General features: G+C 36.8%; 1 protein-coding gene across 5 annotated transcripts in view; it reads left to right on the top strand.

The window, feature by feature from the left end:
- LOC131159277 (origin of replication complex subunit 3) overlaps positions 1-22,909 on the top strand; it is a 96,213-nt gene that overhangs the window by 15,210 nt on the left and 58,094 nt on the right. For all 5 annotated transcript variants that reach the window (XR_009137774.1, XR_009137775.1, XM_058114028.1 and 2 more), the window contains exons 10-11: positions 15,544-15,755; positions 19,131-19,200. Coding sequence is in view for 3 of the 5 variants with exons in the window: in XM_058114028.1 (XP_057970011.1) it covers positions 15,544-15,755; positions 19,131-19,200 (282 nt within the window). In the remaining 2 variants the exon portion in view is untranslated. The remainder of the gene's footprint in view (positions 1-15,543; positions 15,756-19,130; positions 19,201-22,909) is intronic.

Genomic DNA, 22,909 nt, shown 5'->3' with positions numbered 1-22,909 from the left:
ACATCCATCGGATAGGTATTGTTTTCCTCATACCTCACTTACTACCACTCTCGACACTGTTTCTGTTCCTCACTCATATACCCAGGCAGCCACCCTAGCACGTTGGCAACAGGCCATGCAAGAAGAAATCCAAGCTCTTCAAGATAATCACACTTGGGATCTTGTGTCTTGTCCCTATGGTGTCAAACCTATTGGTTGTAAATGGGTATACTCAGTCAAGTTTCGGTTTGATGGGTCACTGGACAGATATAAGGTCTATCTTGTGGCTCTTGGGAACCGGTAGGAGTATGGTATTGATTATGAAGAGACCTTTGCACCTGTTGCCAAAATGACTACTGTGCAGACTATCTTGGCACTTGCTGCGTTGCAGGGGTGGTCTCTCCGGCTGATGGATGTGAAGAATGCTTTTCTACATGGGGATCTGAAGGAAGAAATCTATATGTCTCCACCTCCCGACATGTTTGCTACACCTTCCTCAGAGGTTTGTCGGCTACGCCAATCCTTGTATGGATTGAAACAGGCTCCGCGTGCATGGTTTGATAAATTTCACTCTACCCTGCTTGCTTTTCATTTTACTCAGAGTTAGTTTGATTTCTCTCTTTTTCTTTGCAAGACTTCTGGAGGAATTGTATTGCTTCTGGTATATGTTGATGACATTGTGATTACTATCTCTAATACTGAGTTAATTAAGCAATTGCAACAGCATCTCACATGTAAGATCTTGGTCCTATGCAGTACTTTCTTGGCCTTGAGGTGTAGCTTACTCCGACTGGTATGTTGTTACACGAGCACAAATACACGCAGTAAGTGATTTCATTGGCTGGTCTCCAATCGGGTAATTTTGTTCTTACTCCCTTGGAGGTAAATCTTAAGCTTCATTAGGAGGAGGCGAGCTTCTATCAGATCCATCCTTGTATCGGCAACTTGTTGGGAGTTTGAACTACTTAACGATTACTCGTCTTGATATTTCTTTTGCTGTGCAGCAAGTTAGTCAATTTATGCAGACTCCCCGACATCTTCATTTAGCCGCTGTCCGATGCATTATCCGATATCTGAAGGGCACCTCTACACACGGGTTGTTCTTTCCTAAGGAATCTTCCTTACAGTTGGTGGGGTATAGGGATGCTGATTGGGCCGGATGTGTGGATACTCATTGCTCTATTACTGGATGGTGCATGTTCTTAGGCAATGCACTCATTTCTTGGAAGAGTAGAAGCAAGACAAAGTTTCCAAGTCCTCCACCGAGTCTAAGTATTGTGCTATGTCCTCCGCATGCTCTGAGATCACATGGCTTCGTGGATTATTGGGTGAACTTGGTTTTTCTCAACTTCATTCCAATCCTCTTCATGCTGATAATACTAGTGCTATTCAGATCGCCGCTAATCCTATCTTCCATGAGCGTACGAAACATATCGAAGTCGATTGCCATTCCATATGTGAATCCTTTGACAAAAAAGTGATTACTCTTGCTCACATTTCCACCGAACGTGAAACATCAAACATATTCACTAAAGCTCTTTTTTGGCACTGGCATCAGTTCTTGGTGGACAAATTGATGCTTCTTGATCTACCAACATCAATTTGAGGGGGGATGTTACGGAGATTATTTAGGATAATTAGGCTGTAAATAATTTAGTTGAAATATTTTAGTTTATATTTAGATTGTATATAGCAGAAAATTAGGCTGTAAATAATGCTGAAAATCTGGCAGCAGTTAAAACAACAACAACAACAAAACTAAGCCTTAGTCCCACTAAGTGGGGTCGGCTATATGAATCCTTTTCCGTCAATTTATGCGATCATGGACCATTTCTTTTGATAGATTCAAGGATATTAAATCCTTACTCACTATCTCCTCCCAAGTTATTTTAGGTCTACCCCTACCCCTTCTACTCCCCCCCACAGTAACTAAGTCACTCTTCCTCACAGGTGCACTATAAGGCCTACGTTGCAAGTGTCCATACCATCTGAGTCGTCCCTCTCTTATCTTATTTCTATAGGAGCTACACCTAACTTACCATGAATATGTTCATTCCTTAATTTATCTTTCAATGTTATACCACTCATCCATCTAAGCATTCTCATCTCGGCAACTTTTACTTTTTGGATATTATGTTTCTTCGTCGTCCAACATTCCGATCCATATTGCATAGTTGGTCTTAGAGCTGTCCTATGAATGTGCTGAAAATCAGGCAACAACTATGTAAATCTCTTCTATATATAATGAAAGCAAACCCGATGGAAAGGGCATTTAGACAAAAATTAATAATAATAATAATAATAATAATAATAATAATAATTATTATTATTATTAAAAAAAACCATCTTACCCCTACCCATGTCCTTTTTTTGCATCTGTAGAACTGTATCTGAAAACACGGAAAACACCTTAAAATCGTTTTTAGACACACTTTTGAAACAATTTTTTTGAAAACACTTAACCAAATGCGAATTTTGTGTATACTTTGTATCTTGCTTTTCCGGATAATGAAAAACTGTAGCCAAAACCTTAACCAAGTAGGACTTTATAAATTAGTAAGTTTAAAGAACTCAAAATTCCATTGAGCACCCCAGTCTATTGTTTTAGCCTTTATTATGGTAAAATTGGTATTTCCTTAATGTCTCAATCTAGTGCTTGCAAGTCATTCAAAACCTGCTCTAATATTAACCCAAGTTTCAATTCTCATTTCAAATCATATTTCACGTAAAGAAAAAAGACTAAATGATTCACGTTCGTTTTAAAACAAAGCGTGCAATAAGTGTAATTTGTGAAAACAATGGATACAATTTGCTTGCCTCTACCAAGCATCCCATGTTGAATAATTTGAACCATGGTTATTAAGCTTGTGGAAAGCTTGACTTAGCAAACTGTAGGAATCCAACTCAAAGTTAAAACTAAAACTAAAGATGAAAAATCTACAAAGACCTAGAGTACACAGAAGGTATTGGCTTGAGATAAAATCCCAAGTTGCCTACATATCCCTTTTTGAATAGGGAATCAAATTCAGGGTACTTCAAATGACCCCACCCAAAAAAAATCATATGCTAACGACAATAAATCACCACTAAACCACACAAAAGGTGGTTGGTTGGAATCATAACTACCTCTCTAAAGGTGGTAGACTCTCGTTAAAAACACCTTTTCAAACCTCCTAGTTTACTTGATGTCCCTCTTCCCTATTCTTTGTTTTATGGCGGGAACACATATGTGAAGGATTTCATTAGGGAAAATACAAGGTGGGTCATTAAGTTCCATTTAGTCAAATGGGATGTTGTTTAGAGACCAATCTCCCAAGAGGTGGATTGGGCCTCGAATCTCTATCTCTCTTCAACAAGGTCCTCCTAGGTAAATGGCCGTGTGATGAACGAGAAGAGTTACTTTGGGGAGTGATTATTGCTTTAATGTATGGCCTTTTTCACAATGGGAGGATTTCCAATGAGCCTAGGAAGTCCTATGGGGTTCATGTTTGGAAGTTGATTAGGAAAGGATGGAGGATTTCTTCACTTTAATCCACTTCCAATTTGGAAATGGGAACAATACCTTCTTTCAGCATGACATTTGGAATGGTTCATCTCCTCTAAGTTCTTAATTTTCTGCAGTTTTCAATCTTGCTTGCAGTAGAGATGCTTTGGTGAGTATGTATGTGGGCCACTCTGTCAATAGGGCAGCCTGGAACAGCCCTATTAGACCCACAATTGTGAGCTCTAGCCTTTTGCTGCTTTTTACAGCTGACTTCATAGAAAGCCTCAATTGGACCAAACCGGACGTACCTTTATGGAAACTCAATAAAGATAGTGACTTCATGGTCAGTTCCTTCTACAAGCAGCTTGACAGCCTCTCTGGGGCCAGACTTGGTTTCCCTTGGAAAGCCATTTTGGAAAACTTTCGCACGAACCAAAGTCCTTGTTTTTTTTTTTTTTATAAATGATTCTCATGTTCAATAATCTTCAAAGAGGGGGTTTCAACTTGGTTACTAAATGCTTTATTTGCAAACATCAATGTTGAAACTGTTTACCACTTACTACTTGATTGCCTATGGACTAGAAATTTTTGGAATCTAGCTACTGCTTTTCCGGGACCGCACTAGGTAATTGCTAAATATGTGGGAAAGGAAAGTTGGGCTTGGAAGGGTATTTCTATTGTTGAGATTTATGAATGACCTAACTTGAGGATAGTCTCTCCCTCTATTTATAATACAAATTAGTTACATTCTAATGACAATAATACCTTTACTAACTTACTAATTAACATACTAACACACTTAATATTAATAATATTGAAAGACATAAATAACCTCTTAACACTCCCCCCCATGCTAGAGCATAAATGTCATATGCTCCTTGCTTGTTACAAATAAATTTAACTCGAGCACCCTACGAAGTTTTGGTAAACAAATTTGCAAGCTGCATATCAAACTTCACATTTGCAGTAGTAATGAGCGTCTGCATACGTTTCTCCCGAAGAAAGTGGCAATCAACTTCAATATGCTTCGTTTGCTCATGAAAGACTGGGTTGGAGGCAATATGAAGAGCAGCTTGATTGTCACACAACAACTTCATAGGTTGAGAATGCGAAAAACCCAATTCTTCTAACATGTTCTTCAACCAGACAAGTTCACTAGTAATGTGAACTGTAGCTCTATATTCTAACAAGTTATTACCTCTACAAATTGTTTTTTACTCTTCCAAGAAACCAAATTACCACCAACCAAGATACAGTACCTAGTTGTGGGTCTCCAGTTGGAAGGAAACCTAACCCAATCTGCATCTTTATATCCATGGATATAAGTGTGACCCTGATCACAACATAAAAAACCTCTCCTAGGTGCACCTTTGAGATATCCCAAGATGCAAATTATTGCATCCCAATGACTTGTCCTCGGAGAATCTAGAAATTGACTCAACACTTGTTGCAAAAGATATATTCAGCTGAGTGATTGTGAGATAATTCAACTTTCCAACAAGTGTTCAATATATTTCAGGATTAGGTAGCAAATCACTCGTATCTGACACTAACTTGCTATTAGGATCCATGGGTGCATCAACTGGTTTGGATCCCAACAGTCTAGTTACATCCGACAGATCAAGAACGTACTTCCTCTGTGATTAAACAGTTCCCATACGAGATCTAGATACTTCTATACCCAAGAAGTATTTCAGTCCCAAATATTTGGTTTGAAACTTAGTCTATAGAAATAGTTTGAGACTCGGAATACCTTTATCATCATCACCTGTAATAACAATATCATCCATATAAACAACAAGAAGGATCCTACTCGATGAAGTGTGACGATAAAACATGGAATGATCCACTGCACATTGTCGAAGACCAAACTTAAGTACTACAACATTGAAATGTCCAAACGATGCTTTGAGAGACTATTTTAAACCCTATAGTGCCTTCTTGAGTTGACACACTAAGCTTGACTCTCCTTGAACAACAAACCCAAGTGGTTGCTCTATATGGACCTCCTCCTCAAGGTCACTATGCAAGAAGGCATTCTTCACATCTAACTGAGGCAGAGGCTAGTGCCTAGTAGTAGTCAAGAAGATGAACAGACGTACTAATGTAAGTTTGGCAATTGGAGAAAAAGTGTCAGAATATTGTAGATCATACACCTGAGTATACCCCTTAGGAACAAGCGGGTATTTGGACATATGCATCAGAACATTAAAAAATTGGAGTAAAGTATGGAGGGTCTAGAGGCTCAGCTTCCGGAAAGGTATTCGCCAGAAATTGAGGAAGATTTCTTCCTTACTAAACTCGAGTTGGAAGCATGGGAACAGAAGGAGGAGATTCGTATATCTCAGCAAGTTAAAAAGAAGTGGTTGGAGGCGGAGGATAATAATACAAAGTTCTTTCATGCATTTTTGAACCAAAAGAGGAAGAAGGCTATGATTCATTCATTGAAGCTCCCGAATGGAGAAGTGTTGGATTCTATGGAGGTTGTTCATGAGGGTGCCGTAAGGTATTTTCAATCTTTCTTAATAGATGTAGGACTCGGTCGAACAACTTACCTTGATGATATTATATCTCCTATGGTTTCTGAAGAGGAGAATTTTGCTCTTTGTCATGCACCGTCCGAGGTGGAGGTAAGGGATGTTATTCTTTCTATTTCGAGAAATAGTAGCCCAGGTCCGGATGGTTTTGGTTTGGCTTTTTTCCGCGATTGTTGGGATATTGTAAAAGAAGAGGTGATCGATGCAGCTAGAGATTTTTTTGTTGGGTCTCCTCTTCCTAGATTTTATTCTGCATCTTATATTTTTCTAATCCCAAAAGTTCAGAATCCCCAGAGTTTTGACAAGTTCAGGCCTATTAGTCTTTGTAGTGTTATCTAAAAAATTTTTTCAAAAATTATTGTTGCAAGGATGTCAGGTTTATTGTCTTCTTTGATTTCTCCGGAGCAGGGAGCTTTCATTCTCGGTAGAAGTATATTTAAAAATATTACATTGGCAGAAGAAATGGTTCATTCACTGCATAAGAAGTCTAATGGTGGAAATGTAATGCTTAAAGTTGACATGGCAAAGGCATATGATAGGGTGGATTGGGATTTTTTAAACTTGGTTCTGAAAAGCTTTTGGATTCTCCCAGAGATTCTATGGTTAGTGGCGGAATGTGTTTCCTCTCCTTGGTTCTCCATTATGATGAATGGCACTTATAAATGTTTCTTTAAACCTTCTGGAGGGCTTCGCCAAGGAGACCCCCTATCTCCTTATCTTTTTATTATTTTGCAGGAAGTTCTTTCTTGGCTTCTAAAGAAAAATTTTACGGAGAATAAGATAGGGGCTTACAATCATCCTTGTGGGGCGCCTTTGGTATCTCACCTACTCTATGCGGATGACATTCTTATTTTTGCCAATTGTAAGAGAAGTTCCATTCGAATGCTTATCAAGACTCTTAAGAAATATGAGGATTGGTTTGGTCAAATAATAAATAAAGACAAGTCAAGTATCTTTTTTTCAAAGAGAATTGCTTATGCTCTAAAGCAGTCCTTGTTAAGGATGACTGGCTTTGCGGAAGGAGGGTTCCCTACTACATACTTGGGTGTTCCTTTGGTATCGGGCCATCTTACGGCTCGTATTTTAGAGCCTCTAGTTGCTAAATTGGGGAAAAAGATAGCGGGTTGGAAATTTAAGCTTTTATCTCAAGGGGGCCTCTTAACTTTAATTAAGCATGTATTATCATCAATGGCGGTTCATCAATTGGTTGTAATTGACATTCTTAATATTGTATTCACAAAGATAAATTCTCTGTTATTGAATTTTTTTCATAGTGAAGTATTAAAGGAAAAGGAAATGGTGTTCCTGGCCTAATATATGTAAGCCTGTTTGTGAGGGTGGTTTGGGTATTAGGGATTTTGAGGAAAAAAAATCATTGCATATGAAGTTTGTGTGGAGATTGTTAACTATGGATAATCTGTGGACCCAATTCTTTAAAGCCAAGTATTTGAATAATAGACACCACTTGAGAGAAATGAAGCCAGATAAAGGAACTAGATTTTGGAGATCTATTGCACATGTGATACCTGAAGTATTAGAGCATGTTCTGGTTCAAATTAAAAAGGGTCAACCTCTTTCTGGTTTGATCGTTGGTTAGCCTCCGGTCCCCTTTGTGCTAAGGTTCAGGAAATCAGAAACCATAAGCTACGAACATGAGATTGTTGGGATAGAGATAGGTGGAATGTTGATTTATTAGTGGATCTGTTGGGTGAAGAACAGGCTGAGGAAGTAATGAACTCTGCTATTTCTCGCAAGGAGGGTCGAGATACAGTAATTTGGGAACCTTCAACATGTGGGAAATTTACCACGGCAAGTGCTTGGGAAATTATAAGGGAGCGTAAAGAGAAATTCTTAGTTTCAAATGGATCTGACATCCTATGTTGCCAAAACGGGTGTCAATTTGTATGGGGAAGTCTTGGTTCGCTTGTCATCTGGTTGATACTCGTATTCAAGAAGTTGGTGTTCAAATGGCCTCTCGGTGTGATTATTGTTCAAATGTCAAGATTGAATCTCTAGACCATGTGTTTTGCACGAAATCTCTTGCTCAGGTGGTTTGGAAATAAGCAGTAGTGGTGTTGAGTGTTAGTTGTATGACAACTAATACATGGAAAGTTAGAGTTAATTTCTGGTTTAGTTGTGCAAAACGGGCCTCACAGTTAGGCATTTTGGTAGGTCTCATACCTAGTCGCATCATTTGGAGAATTTGGACTCGTCGATGTAGAGCCGTGATGGAATCAATTCATGATTCGGTGAGAACCGTGTGGCTTGATATTAAATATTGGATGAGATCCATTTCAGACAAATTATCTAGATGTGCACTTGCTTCTTGCATGAATATTGCAGTCCTTCGTGCTTTGGATGTTCAAGTAAAAAATGTGAGGGTTCATATTCCTCGTGTAGTCAGATGGTGTAAACTTGGGATAGGTTGGGTTAAGTTGAATGTGGATGGAAGCTGTAGAGGTAATCCAGGTAATTGTGGTGGTGGAGGCGTAATAAGAGATGAAATATTATTTTTAGCAACTTTTTCCTCATTACTGGGTTATGGAACCAATAATATGGCTGAATTGAAAGCGATTATTATAGGGATTAATCTGTGCAAAGATCTTGGGTTTGATCAAGTGGAGATTGCCTGTGACTCTGCTTAGTTGTTTCAGTGGACTAATTCTAGGAAGTGTTCGGCTTGGAACTTATGGGAATTGTGGGAAGAGCTTGTGTTAGCATTGAGAGACATACATTACAAAGTAGAACATGTGTACAGAGAGGCGAATCAAAGTGTGGATTTCTTTGCCAAGTAGGGTGAATCTGGTATATCTTGATCATATAGTTGTCAGGATGATCTTCCACAGCAAGTTAGGGGAATGATTCGATTGGATTTGTTGGGATTTCCTTCCTTGTGCTCGTGATGCTTTGTGTTGGTGTTTGTGAAGATTGTAGTGGATGGTTTATTTCTCGAGACTTTTCAGAGTTTTGTTAGTTTTCCACTTATAGTTGTCTAATTCTTATTGATTTGTTTGGTTGTTGGTCATTGGTTTATTGGTTTTGAATAAATTGGTTAAATCAGTTGGAACCACAGTATTCTTCCGCCATAAGTGAGGGGTTTTCTAATAAAGATAGAAGGTGCTGCCCTCTTTTGCCAAAAAAAAAAAAACCCTTAGGAGCAAGACGAGCCACATAACCATTAGGGTTGACTTTCACTATGTAAACACAGTGGCAACCAACCACAAATTTGTTAGGAGGAAGAGGTACCAAGTCCTAAGTGCCATTGTCATGTACAACATTCACCTCTTCAACCATAGCGTTCCTCCACCCAGAGTGGGCTAAGGCTTCTGAAATAGATTTAGGAAGGGTACCAGATGATAGAGCAGTACGAAAACAATAATAGGAGGGTGATAAGAATTCAAAACAATCAAGGTTGGAAATGGGATGTTGAGTACATGTGTGTTTACCTTTCCGAACAGCAATTGGAGGATCAACATCATGGGGAATATGATCATCAAAAAAAGAAATCAAAGGCATGGTAGTAGAAGCTAGAGGGGACTCTCTTTCTTGGAGGCCTTCATGGATACACTTGAAAATTAGGATGATCAAGACGATGAGAAGGACTCGAACTACCTAGAGACTAATATGGTTGGTTAGGCAAGGATAGCAAAGTAGAATTTGGAAGATTAAGTAGAGGAAGAGACTCATTGAGTTCAAAAGCACTTAAGGATTGGGTAGGTAACATCGGCAAAAACTGAGAAGCAATGCAATACAGGACTATAACAACGATATCCCTTTTGATTATACGAGTAGCCTAGAAGGACACATTTTATAGCACAAGGATCCAACTTATCCACCCTAGGAGTTAGTTGATGAACTAAGGACACACCCAAATATATAAGGAAGGAGAAAGAATAAAGGTGAATTAGGAAAGAGAATGGAGTAGGGAATTTTACCACTAAGAAAATAGGATGGCATCTTGTTGATCAGATAGCAAGCTGTAAGTACAACATCACTCTAAAACACTTTAGGTACATGCATTTGATAAAGTAAGGTGCGAGTGATTTCAAGGATATGTCTATTTTTCCTCTTTTGCAACCCCATTTTGTTGAGGAGTGTGGGCATAGGATTATTGATGGGCAATACCAAATTGAGTCATCATATAAGTAGTAAATTATGCACCGAAATACTCTTTAGCATTATTACTTTGAAGTATTCAAACAGGCAAACCAAACAGTGTCTTTATTTTAAAACAAAAGACTCAAAATACATGAAATAACTTGAAACGATGTTTTATTAAATATAACCAAGTCATTCTTGAATAAATATCCACAAAGGTTACAAAGTACCGAAACTCAACTTGGACACAACTCTACTAGGAATTCAAACATTAGAATGAACTATAACATAAAAGGGCTTGCGACTTGTTTATGACTCGGGAAGCGAAAGCAACACGATGATGCTTTCCCAATTGACAAGACTCACAATCAAGACTAGACACAAAACTCAAATTAGGAACAAGACATTTTAACTTTTCCAGTGAAGGATGACCAAGACGACAATGAATTTGGAAAGGTGTGGCAGCAGTAGTGCAGGTGGTAGAAGGAGATAGCGGCTCAAAGTGATAAAGTCCACTAGCTTCATGCCCTCTACCAATCATCTTCCTCGTCTTCAAATCCTGAATAAGTACAGAATTAGGAAAGAATGTCACTGGACAATTCATGGATTGAATAATCTTGCTAACGGACATAAGATTGAATGGAAATTTGGGAATATACAAAATTGATGGAAGAGAAATAAAAGAAGGAATTTACAATCCCAATTCCCTTGATTGCAGTGGTGGATCCATCAACAAGAGTAACACAAGGTAAATTTGCAAGAAATTGGAGAGTGGAGAAGAAAATATGTATACCTGTGATATGATTGATGGTAGCAGAGTCTGACCCAAGGACTTGGATGAGAAGTACTCAATGACAGGCATATTGTGGGATTACCTGTTTGGGCAAGAGATGCCATGAGAAGAGATGCTTGTTGTGACACTTGATACTGTTGGAACTTGGAATACTCTTCCTTTGACATGGATATAGTATGTTGCCCCCGCTCAGTCCCAAAGGTGTGGAGTCGATGGTGATTGCATTGGCTGCCCCCGAAGGTGTGAAGTCGGTGGTGGCTGCATTGGCAACATATGAAGGTCTACTATGGAGATCCCAACACTAGTTTATAGTATGATTGCTCCGTCCACAATGAGTGCACCTTACGAGGAATACCTCTACCTTGTCTGTCTCTACCACCACAACCACTCGAACCACCTTGATAACTTTTGCGGTTATTTGGTTGAGAACTAGTATCACCTTGCGTAGCAAGGGCTGTCCAGTCCGAGCTTGATGCAAGAGTAGGAGAATGCGTGCTAAAGGAAGCATGAAAGACGCAAGAATAAACATCGGCAAATGATGGCACATTGGCACGACTAAGTATTTGGGATCAGACTACGTCAAACTCGGGTCTCATGCTTGCTAGAACCCGAAGGACTGTCATTTGCTCCCTTCTCTTTTGCATCTCATGAACGTCGACAGTTATAGGTTGCATGACGTTAAGCTCCTCATGAGTACGCTTCATCTGTCCAAAATAATCTGCAATGCTCTTATCTCCTTGTTGCAACTGAAAGTACTCTTGGGATAAATCATACATGCGTGTAATGTTACTAGAGTATGGAAGCTTGACAAATTCCAAATCTCTTTGCACGTATATAGATGCATACACATTTGTGCAATCTATGGCTCAATCGAATTCCATAAGAGGGAAACAATCAAGGCATCTTCTGGACCCCACACTTCTTTTCTCTTATCATCAGATGGATGAGATTAGAGCAAGTGGTCAGATTTTCCTAATCCTACTAAATAAATCCGAACAACTTTAGACCATTGAACATAATTCTTTCCATCCAACTTTTGAGTTGTTATCTGTGGCAGTGATGTAGGGAACAAATTTTTTGGATTCATAGACTCCATCCCAACACTCACAAACTTGCAGCCACACCAATGTCAAACAATAGGAACAATCAAAACTAATCGGGACAATCACAAACTATGTGAAGCACTGACACAACCACGGACGAGAATGACTAACCGACTGATATAGCATTGCCACAGCCTCATTACTGGAAGTACAAACCCCGCCACTGCTCCAAGAAACTCACAAAGAAGCCTTTACAAACACCAGACAGAAATTAATGAGATACCACGAGTGCATGGTCGAAAAAGGTTGGATTTTTGAGCAAAAAACATGGCCAACAGCTTGATAATATTGTCTTGAGGAGGAATTAGAACATGGCAGAAGAAACAAAAAAGGAAAAAGGTGGCCGGAAACTCACTCATGCGCTGGCACATGTAGTCAGCACTTCCGGCATTTGGCCGGCACGTGGGGGTGCACGAGGTCTTTTTCAGCAATGGGGTTTTGTGGGGTTAGGCTTTAGAGGGTTCTATGTTTGGGTATATGATTGATTTTGTGAAATAATGAGGGGTGAAGGTGGTTTTGAGAAGGGCAGTGACGAGAATATGTTTTCTGGCTATGGATGAGTATAATAGGGTTTAGGTTGGATCACGCTCTGATACCAAGTTGAGATTTTGATTAAAATGAATGACCTAACTTGAAAATAGGTCTCTCCCTCTATTTGTAATACAAATTAAATACATTCTAATGACAATAATACCCTTACTAACTCTCACTATTTAACATACTAACACACTTAATATTAATTATACTAAAAGACATAAATAACCTCTAACATCTACAAATAGGGAAAGGAAAAAAAAAAAGCCTCTTGCCATTTTTTTGAATTACGTGAAGAGAAGGAAATGCTAGAGATTTTGAAGGAACATCTACTTCTCCCACAATCCTCTGGGATAGATGGCTTTTACTCTTTTGGAAGCTGGTTTAGTGGGCAATACCTGCTGGAAAACACATTTAATTTTTGATCTCTTGGATACACTTTCACACTATTGATCCATCTTTTTTTTTTTTTTTTTTACTCTCTTTCCTTGGTTGTGCATGGGTGGCACCTCATTGTGTCCTTTTAATGAAATCACTTTTTGCTGATCGGAAAACAAAAACATAAATTAAGAATGTTGAATGTTATGTTCAGTTTTGCCACTAAAGGGAAAGTGGCCTTGTATTTAACTGTTCACTATTTTATTGAGTATAAATATAATCTAGGCTAAGAAATTGTAAGAATAATGAAACATAAGAAACAAAAGATATTATGTTTCATGATTCATAGCATATCACATGAGTGAGCATTTAATTTTACAATAAGTGATATGGATCGAGGATGACAGACTATCTGCTTTCAAATTTTTTAAGTTTTAATGCATTTGTTTCCTTTTGTTTTTATTTTGTAACAATGGAAGGTTGTAGATCAGTATATATATGTCACAAACATAATTTCTAGCTAGTAGACAATGGTTTTGAAATATAATTTGTATTCTTTCATGTAGCAGACGATTTGTTTACCTTCAAATAATTGATTCATAATTTGAGTTTCATTCCTGACCATTTAATATGATGATTGATTAATATAATTTAAAAATTCTGATTTCAGATGTGAAAAAATAGTGCAGAAATGTTTCAAGCAATTCATGGCAAATCTAGGGGCATGATGACTTTTTTAGCAGTCTGTAATGGTCTGTGATGGATCATAGAGACTGTTGTGGTGAGAAATGCCATTGGTGAATATACAAATGTGAAATGGGGCAGTACAGAGATATTGTCTTGTCATGTTATTAAGAGGCGTCAATATTGTTACCTTAACGTCATTATGTAATGGCAATGGTCAATGTTCAAAACCATAACTGCAGAACTACTAAAAGATGATCAGCAGCTCAAAAGAACACCTTGTTATTCGTAAGGAATTGCCCAAAGGCACACTAAACACAGAGAAACACCAAAAAGGAAAACACATCTGCGCATCACATAAACCTGTGTGCTGCAGATCCTTTCCGTGTGCCATGTCCCTTGTGTTTTGTGGCAAAGCTTAGTTTTAGAGGTCGACCAAAATTAAAACTGGAAATAGGTATTTGTTCAAATTCTATTAATTCTCTTATTTAGTTCCCAAATCAGCTTCTTTTGATTAAATTATTTTTGAAAGGGTTTTTGGCTCATGAGAGTGGGGCCTACATGGACCTGAGTGATTGGGCTATTATGCCTGGATATGGGCTTGAAAATGATGTGCCAAAATGGGGAATCTACAGTGTCTTGCAGGTTCACGTTATTAATTGGAAATGCCTTTTGGTCTTGATCCCTAATTAAAGCCTCAAGTAAAATGCCTGGAAGGATTGCTTAATTCTTCAACATCTACATTGTGAGTTTCAAATTCATGCTCAGTTGCCTTGAGGCTTGTGTTACTGTTGAATTTTTCACATTATATTTTACATTGAAAATTGCTTATTGCCGATCCTTGGAATTTGGAACAATTAACTGATAGAGCTCTTCAGAACTTAGTAAAACATAATTTTGGAATGAGACTCATGTGCCAAATGTCGAAGTTAATTGCAGCATTCAAACAACAGTAAAAGATTTCGATACTGCAGTTTGAAAAACATATTGTTAGGACACCATTGAAAGCTGGAGCTGTTGATTCGTATTGCTGATGATACTATGACTAGCAAGTGCAGCTAAGCCATGTACGTCTATGTACTCTGTCATTCTAGATGGCATACAGACCTCTACTAGCAGGTTTCAAACATGGAAAAAACATTGATTTTGACACATCAATGCCAGAATGTTCCTTTTACTCTTTTGCTGATTGCTTCCATCAGAGCTTGGGTTGGTTCTATTATATGTTTTATTGTTGATGTCATCACAGTTAAACAAAAGTTATATTCTTTATGAGAAGTTTGAATTTTTTTTTTTTGTTTATTAAAAAAATTATTAAGGTTATTAATTCTTTTGATGTTTCTTGTTTCTTCATCCTAAGATGGTGTGAAAAACTTCTTTTTGGTGCAGTATACATGTAATATGTCTGCCTTAAAAAACCACATGGATCTGACTAGAAGTATCATATATTTTCTTTTATTTGAATGTTGTGGTTGTGTTTTCATGGTTGCCGAAATGCAAATATTAAGGTGGATGAGTGGTATAACATTAGAAGATAAAATAAGATGAATATATTCACAATAAACTAGGCATAGCACTGGTAGAAGACAAGACAAGGGAGGGGTGGCTTAGATGGTTTGAGCATTTGAATTGAGGCCAAGAAAATTCACCTGTGAGGAGGAGTAAGTTTTGTTATTGTTTTTGGTATTAAAAAGGGTAGGGTTATACCTAAAATAATGTGGAATGAGATAGTGAGAAAGGACTTAATAGGTCTTAACTAGGGGAGGAAAATGCTCACTATTGGGTAAATTAGCAGAGAAGGATTTATATAGCCGACCCTACTTAATGGGACTTGAGGTTTGCTGTTGTCGTTGTTGTGTTTTCATGGTTAGATGCTGCTTGTGCTTTAGCTTGATTGACTATTCATTTCATGGAACTAGGGTCCTGTTTGTTGACAACTACTGTTTGTTGCAGTGCCTACATGAAGCTGGTAGGTATAACAAAATCCAGCTCTTAGACTTACTATGTGAGGCACTCAATCCAGATGTGTACATTTCAAGAGCTTCTCAGCATCACTCAAGAATACATAAGGATTTTGAAACATCATCCAGAGATTGTTTTATGCATCAACTGCCACATAGCTTGAACAAAACGGGTTTCATCAGTCAGGCAATACGCAAGGTGAGGTATGTAATGAGGAGTGCTAGATTTGCCCTAATTCAGCTAGGATAGGTACCTTGTAAATGACAGCATGCACTCTTACATTGGCCTATGCACTGTTATCCGCTGCTTTTTGTAGATCTTTATAACACAAAAAAAAAAAAAAAAATAATAATAATTGAAGACAGTAATGAGCTAGCATGAGAAATATTTCCTAGTATGAGTTATTAGCTATGATATCTTTGCCAACTCATGCATGCTGTAGATGCCAGGGGGGATAATTAGTTCTATATGCTGTTTGCTTTTTTTCTTTTTATTTTTATTTTTTATTTTTTACTTTTTTATACTGTTGGCTGACCTGCATGAGCCCTCCAATTTATGTTTTGGGGAAGTTGTTACTACCTGTAGCCTTTCTATTCAAGTTCAAATTGTCCAACACTTTACTGGATAATACTATTTAGGTTCTTCGAAGTTTACAACCTATCTGGGCAGTCAGTTGTCACTTATCGCAGTTTCTTTGGATTGTGCTGCGGCTGTCCTAGTTCAACAATGTTATAAATCTTTTTGTGGCACATATTCCATATGGTTTTGGTATTTATCTTGGGTTTTGATTATTAATTTATAGCAACAAATAGTTCTACCTTATAAACTGCTTTAGTTGCTTCTGTGAACTTTAACTTATTTAATGCCATTTCTGCTATTTCTGCATTTTCTTCTCATTTTGCAAATTTCTCCATTCTGTGAAGCAGGTTGCCTTTTTTGCTTGGTGGGAGGCTGGTTTCATTTCTTTTTCTGGTTGATCAATAACTATTAATGTTTGTCTTAAATATATCTCTACCCTTAATGAGGGAAAGAGAGTCAGTTTTCACATGCACTTCCCCCCTTATTGTTCTTAAAATTCTCTTCAACTACAAGCTAAAAGTAAAACAAAATTTTCAACTAATGGAAAAATTAGTAAATTAATATTGCTTAAAAAACTATACATAACTCCCCCATCATCTCCCTAACTCCCATATAACTCTCTCATTATCTTCATTATTCTTCGGCATTATCTTCTTATAATAATAAATTTACAGCTGTGGAGCACACACGCAGTGTGGGGGCACAGCTAGTAAGGAAAATAGTAAAATGCTTATTTCATATTCTTCAGCCAAGTTGCAATCAGAAGTTGATGGAAATCATTTGATTTTCATTGATCCCAAACTGCATGTGTGCCGGCAGCTAGTAGGGAAACTAGTGAAATTCTTATTTCATACTCTTCAGCCTAGTTGTAATCAAAGTTGATGGTCATCGTTTGATTTTCATTGAAACTGGATTGCTTAACATCTGTAATTCTGATTATGCAATGTTCTTTGTAATAATTATTCTGTCTGGCTTGTCTGTTGTAAGAGGTTAATTAGCAGTGAGGCATTTTGAGATTTACAGATTTTGTCAAAAATCATATGGTTGTTCAGACCTCCCTCTTCCAAGAAAAAGAAAAAGAAAAGAAGGGCTTCAGAAAGATTAATTCAATAGGACATTTCACATTTTTTTTTAATTGAAAAAGGCAAATATTATTAATAGAGAAGGAATATACAAAACAGGAGAATTAGAAATCCTCTTACTAAGAACCCAATAAACTAAAATTGAGAAAGTAAATAATAATAATAAATTAATAATACAGCAAACCAATCACACTGAACATCCACAAAACACATTCCCATAATGAAGCCAAATATTGATTCTTATCCCAAACCAAAGACCAAGAAGTCCTCTTCTGCTTGACGATACGAGTTTTCTTCTCCATCCAAAAACCCCACAACATGGCATAAAACGCACATCTCCAGAGGGCTGATCTGCCTTTCCTCCTTCTAAATCTTGAAAAAGAAATGCCCAGCATATCCTCCACCGACTGGGACCAATCCAGCTTTCCCCAGTAAAACCAAAAAATCCATTCCAAACCCTCAAGGAGAAAGAACAATGCAAAAAGAAAAATGAGAGGCGGATGCTTTGGCCTTGCAAATACTATGAAGAATCAACCAAATAAAAGCCTTAGTTTTAGTGGGGGTGGCTAATTTCATCTATATTATTTTTTTTTTACTTTAGGCAGGGAAGGAGGTTGAAAACTAAAAGAAAATGAGTAAGGGAAATAATCATACACGAGAGAGAGTGGAAGTAGATGAAAGGGAGTTGTGCGTCCAGCCCCTACCTTGCATGCCATAAAATGTCCCTTAATTGTGACTTAATCAAAATCCCATACTATCTATATAATGGTATATTTGGATTATTTTTATATTGGCCAACTCATAATTTATCATTTCTTCAAGTTTTCTTTTTCATTCCAAACTTTGAAAAATGTGTAATTTTTTTTTTCCCACACTATCTATATAATAGTATATTTGGATTATTTTCCTGTTGGCCAACTCATCATTTCTCCTTTCTTCAAGTTTCTTTTTCATTCCAAACTTTGAAAAATGTGTAATTTTATTTTTGGGTCAAAACAAACCAATTCAGTGGTGTTGAGAATTTTCAACTAGGAAATATTTAGCACTCTTGTGTTTTTGATTTCCTTTCAATCTAAGCTTGGAATTTTAATCTCGAGGGAAACATGAGTTATATGGTTCTCATTGAACATAATCACATAAACCATAATTTTATGTTCCTTATTTCCACTCCTGATTGTTGTGCGTCATAATAACAGATTCTGATGTAATATTTAGGGTTCATTAAATTCCAAGCTGAGTTCCTTATTTCCATACTATTAGTTGCTTCCCTCTGTAAAAAGACAGATTTAATGCAATATTTAGGATTAATAAAATTTTAGGCTGGAAAAATATGCGTATATTTTTTAAGTAACTATGTAAAGATTTGAAGTTTATTAAAGTATTTAACAGCCAGTCAAAAGAACATCTAGATTCTTAGGTAATCTTTGGGAAAATTTTGAATGACAATAAGTAACTGTGGTGGTCAAACAGATTACATTACACCCAATAAAATGCTGTTGCATTTGTTTATTTACAGAGATCTGAAATCTAAACGAGCATCAAGTTGTGGAGCTCGCTGATTCTGTTTAAAATTTTCTAATCTGTATCATAATCTATTGTTAAATAATTTTAATGGCTTTTTTCATTCACAAGTTACATCTTTAATATAAATTTTATGACTAACTAGAATTTAAATCTGAAATAAACTCTACAATGTCTTGAATAATCTATATTCTTTGATCTGCTATATGTTAGTTCTACAAAATAGTACTTCGAAATTATCCAGTTATTTAATGAAATGTTTCTTGCTCCCATTTGTTGTGTGTAATGGTGCATGCTTGCTAAGCATTATCCATTCTTTGTAATTACAAATTTGTTTATTATTTTTTTACCGTTTATTATGTGTCACTAAGATTATAAATTTATATGTTTAATTAGGGACCTTCCGGCTGTACTGCTGCATCAGTTGATTACAAGTTGGAAGAAACATACTGAAGATGTCTTTGAGGTTTGTAGAAAGTTTCCAGAAGCTTTGATGATTTGGTTTGTGATCTTAATTTTCATAACTATAGTTATTTACTTATTCAACAAATGAACTCTGGTTTTTAGTGGTGGTTTTTCTCCATCCTTGTATTTTTCTTAGCTTTTTGTCATAGGATGTTAATGCATGTAGGAGAGTGTCAACATTATTCATGCTTTAGATGCTTTTGCAGTCGGTTTTTGTATGACAGAGACATGGAATTCTAGTTGTCACACTTCCTTGAATTATGGGTATACATAGATCAATCATTTAAACTGAATTTCATGAAGATCTTACTTGCTCAGCTTGTCTTGCCATGAAGTTTTTGCTTTACTAGTTTGCTTATGGACTGTACCCCAAAAAATAAAAATTCCCAGCTACGCTGGCAATTAATGGGTCAGTTATAAAACCTTGAAATTTTAAACTTATAATAAGTTAAAGTATGCATACTGCTTGAAATTACATGGGGAGACATATTGAAAGCCAAGCCTGCTGTTTGTGCTTATAGAAATTGTTGAAATATATTTTTTTATGTCCTTATGCAATTAATATGGTAATTGGCCACACTTTTATGAAAAAAAGTGACTCATGTGAATTGAAATACTAGATGCTTGCACTTTGGTGCAATGGATTGTATCTATGAAGGTATTCAAGAACTGATGGGGCTTAGAGGAATTCATGTGAGGAAATCAAATGTCAATTGTATAACATGGTGATGGAATCAGTTGCAGATTGAATAGGTTCTTCATTATTGCCATTTGGCAGAATGAGTTGCCTAAAGCCTGTAAAGAGTCTCCCTTGGACCATGGTTTGATTGTTTTCCTCTTAGACAATCTTTTTGCTTATGTCTGTTTCTTCTTACCTGAAAGTATGCAATGCAGCTTTCTCATTGTCAATCTGTAAGACCTTTTAATGGGTGGCATATACTGGATAAGACATTCTGCATTTTTTTTGGGTGATGTAAACAATTGTTTAGGGTAGATTTACCTTGGTATAATTTGACTTGAGCCATTAAAAGATGCTTGCTGTTTGTTTTAACAAGATACAAAATAATCATCAGTCCTACGACAAGATAATATCTTCATGTAGCTTAGTCACTGGGAACTCTTTTATTGTTATTATTGTTGTTTTTGTTATTGTTGTTGTCATCATCATCATCATCTTGTTGTAGCTTAGCTAGGGCTCCATTGTTGGTGTGACTTGCAAAGGGTCAACTAGAGGCTTAGATAGTATTAGCCAGGGTGAAGCTTTCTAATGTATTTATGGTATTTTCCTCTTTGAGGCTGGACAGTTGCCTTTCCCTTGTTTCTCTCTCCCCCTTTCCCTTTTTTCTTTATTTCTTTCTTTCTTTCTACATCTATATTGTTGGCTTCTAGCTGCTTACTTCTACCTTCTAAACACATATCTTTTTCTTTAGTTGGGGGTGCATAAAGTTTAAGGTTTCAATGGCTATCTTGATGTTCATTTGAGTTGCGTTTGTTTCATAGGCTAAAGTTGGCTTGGTTTTAAATAACGGTAACGGTTGTGGCCATTGCTTAGCCGGTAATGGGCGCTGCATCCGTGAATTCATTTTTTGGATTAGCAAACTTCGTAAAAACATATAGATTCATATGTTTTGATCGCAGAATCCTATATACTAATGCTTTAAATGTTTTTTAGAAAATTTTAATCAATTTAAAAATTGAAAATATACTACAAGTATTGGATGTCATCTTGTTTGCTTTTGGCGAGAAGAACCGTGCATTCGCTACTTTAACTACTTTATTGATTACAAGTGAAGTTCAAACTAAGGAATTTTAAATATAAGTAAATATAAATTATAACATATTGAATGCCCTCTTTTGTGCTCTTTTACTCTTTAATGGAATTTTTGTCGTCCAAAAATTAAAATATAGAATTTTCATATGTTAAGCAAAAGCAAAAATTCATACAATAGAAAGTATTTTAGTCTCCAAGCTAGGTGTAAGAAAAAAATAAAATAAAATTGAAGGAACTCAAAATACAAATTTATGTAATTTATTGAGAGAAAAGTTGGGTTTTTTTTGATTGGTAGCTATTAGAAAAATGCATACTAAATGTCAAGGGAAAAAAACCCAAAAATGCATTTTAATAAAAAAATCACAAACTAAGTAAATGAACTTAAAATTGAGTTTCTAAGTTTAAATAAAGGGAAAAAGAGGGGGAAATGCAAAAAAGAGGCTTCTTCATTGTGTGTCAGGTTCGGAATTTTTGGGGAAGCTAGTTTCAAGATTTAAATAGGGAATGGAGGAACTGGTTGGCTTGATTTTTGTTGTTTTAGTTTTTTTATCTGGTTTGAACCAGATTTTTTTTGGGAGATTTCTTATTCTCCCTCCTAAATTCTTTCCCTATTAATGAAATTTATTTTTCTATAAAAAAAATGCAAGAAAGAGCTCAAAAGCCTGTTTTAGCCATTTACAGCCAATCTGGCACCTTAATGGCTCATAACAGATTGTCATGGTCCATAACAGTTGTGAATTGGAGTACTTGCGAGATATCGCCCTGTAACGGTCTTGGAAGCCACCTATACCTTTACTTAACTGCTGTTACACACCAATTTTTAAAACAGATGCTTGATGGGCTTGCTGGTTCCTGCCCCCATGCCATGGGTTGAACTCTTCACACCTTGTGAAGGGCCGTGTGGCACTAGTTATATAACACTAGTTTAACGAGTCAGCCGAATGTATACTGTGGTTTCACCACCTGGTTCACAACCATCAAATACAAATAAAGCGTAAGCGGTAAGCAAACATGAAAGCAAACCAGTGTCATGCAGGAAACTATAAAGCAATTTAATTTTTTATTAACACCTTCATAGGCAACATGTGTTTAGCGGGACAGGCAAGTAGGCTAAACATGTTTTCAAAAGCTAGTGCATTTTAAATGATTAATGAACACTCACCCCCTCCCAAAGAGCTCTCTATACTATTCTCGCTCTGTCACCATGAAACATCAAAGTCACCGAGGAGTCGTACTCACTATATTCACTAAGGAATTATCCAAGTCAAAGAGTAAAACCTACCCTAGTATTTACATGATGGTTATCCTTTTTATGTACATGAGACAAGTGGTCATAGGCAAGCATAATGCCTTGAACAAGCTTGGCTCATGACATTCTTCCCCACTTATGTGGTCGACATCATCGTAGACTTTGACGCTCAGGACTCTTCAACTTTGTCCACGAACAGTTCCATGTCTGCTGCTACTATCCATCTGATTCCTTTATCTAAAATTCCTAAATCATGGACTTTATAACCACTATCCATCCCTAGCTCCCTAATCATATTTCTACTCCTCTTACTGGCTATCCTTTGGAAGAAACAAGTATTATAATCTCCTTCCTTCACCCTCTTTCTCATAGAATAGGGAAGCAGTGAAACTCGACATCCTTCACCCACTTTCGAATAGTCCCTATCATGGTTTTAAAACCCAAACTCAACTAGCTGGTCAGACTGGGTTCGCTTGGAACTGGTCACCAGGTCAGTCTGGTTAAATGAGTTAGATTTGACCCTACTATGATTGTTCACTTGTTTGTTTACTTGCCATGTAAATCATAGATAGACGTAGTACCTCGGACATCAATTTCTTCAATTAAATCAAACCCTTCTTTCTTTGTAAATATATGTTTGAATCTTAATACAACAAACATAATATAATAAACTTCAGGAACGTTTTTTTT

This window comes from Malania oleifera, chromosome 7 (assembly GCF_029873635.1).
Source record: "Malania oleifera isolate guangnan ecotype guangnan chromosome 7, ASM2987363v1, whole genome shotgun sequence".
NCBI classification, from domain to species: Eukaryota; Viridiplantae; Streptophyta; class Magnoliopsida; order Santalales; family Ximeniaceae; genus Malania; species Malania oleifera.
Note: the sequence above shows the minus strand (reverse complement) of the source record. Positions and strands in the feature narration are given on the sequence as shown.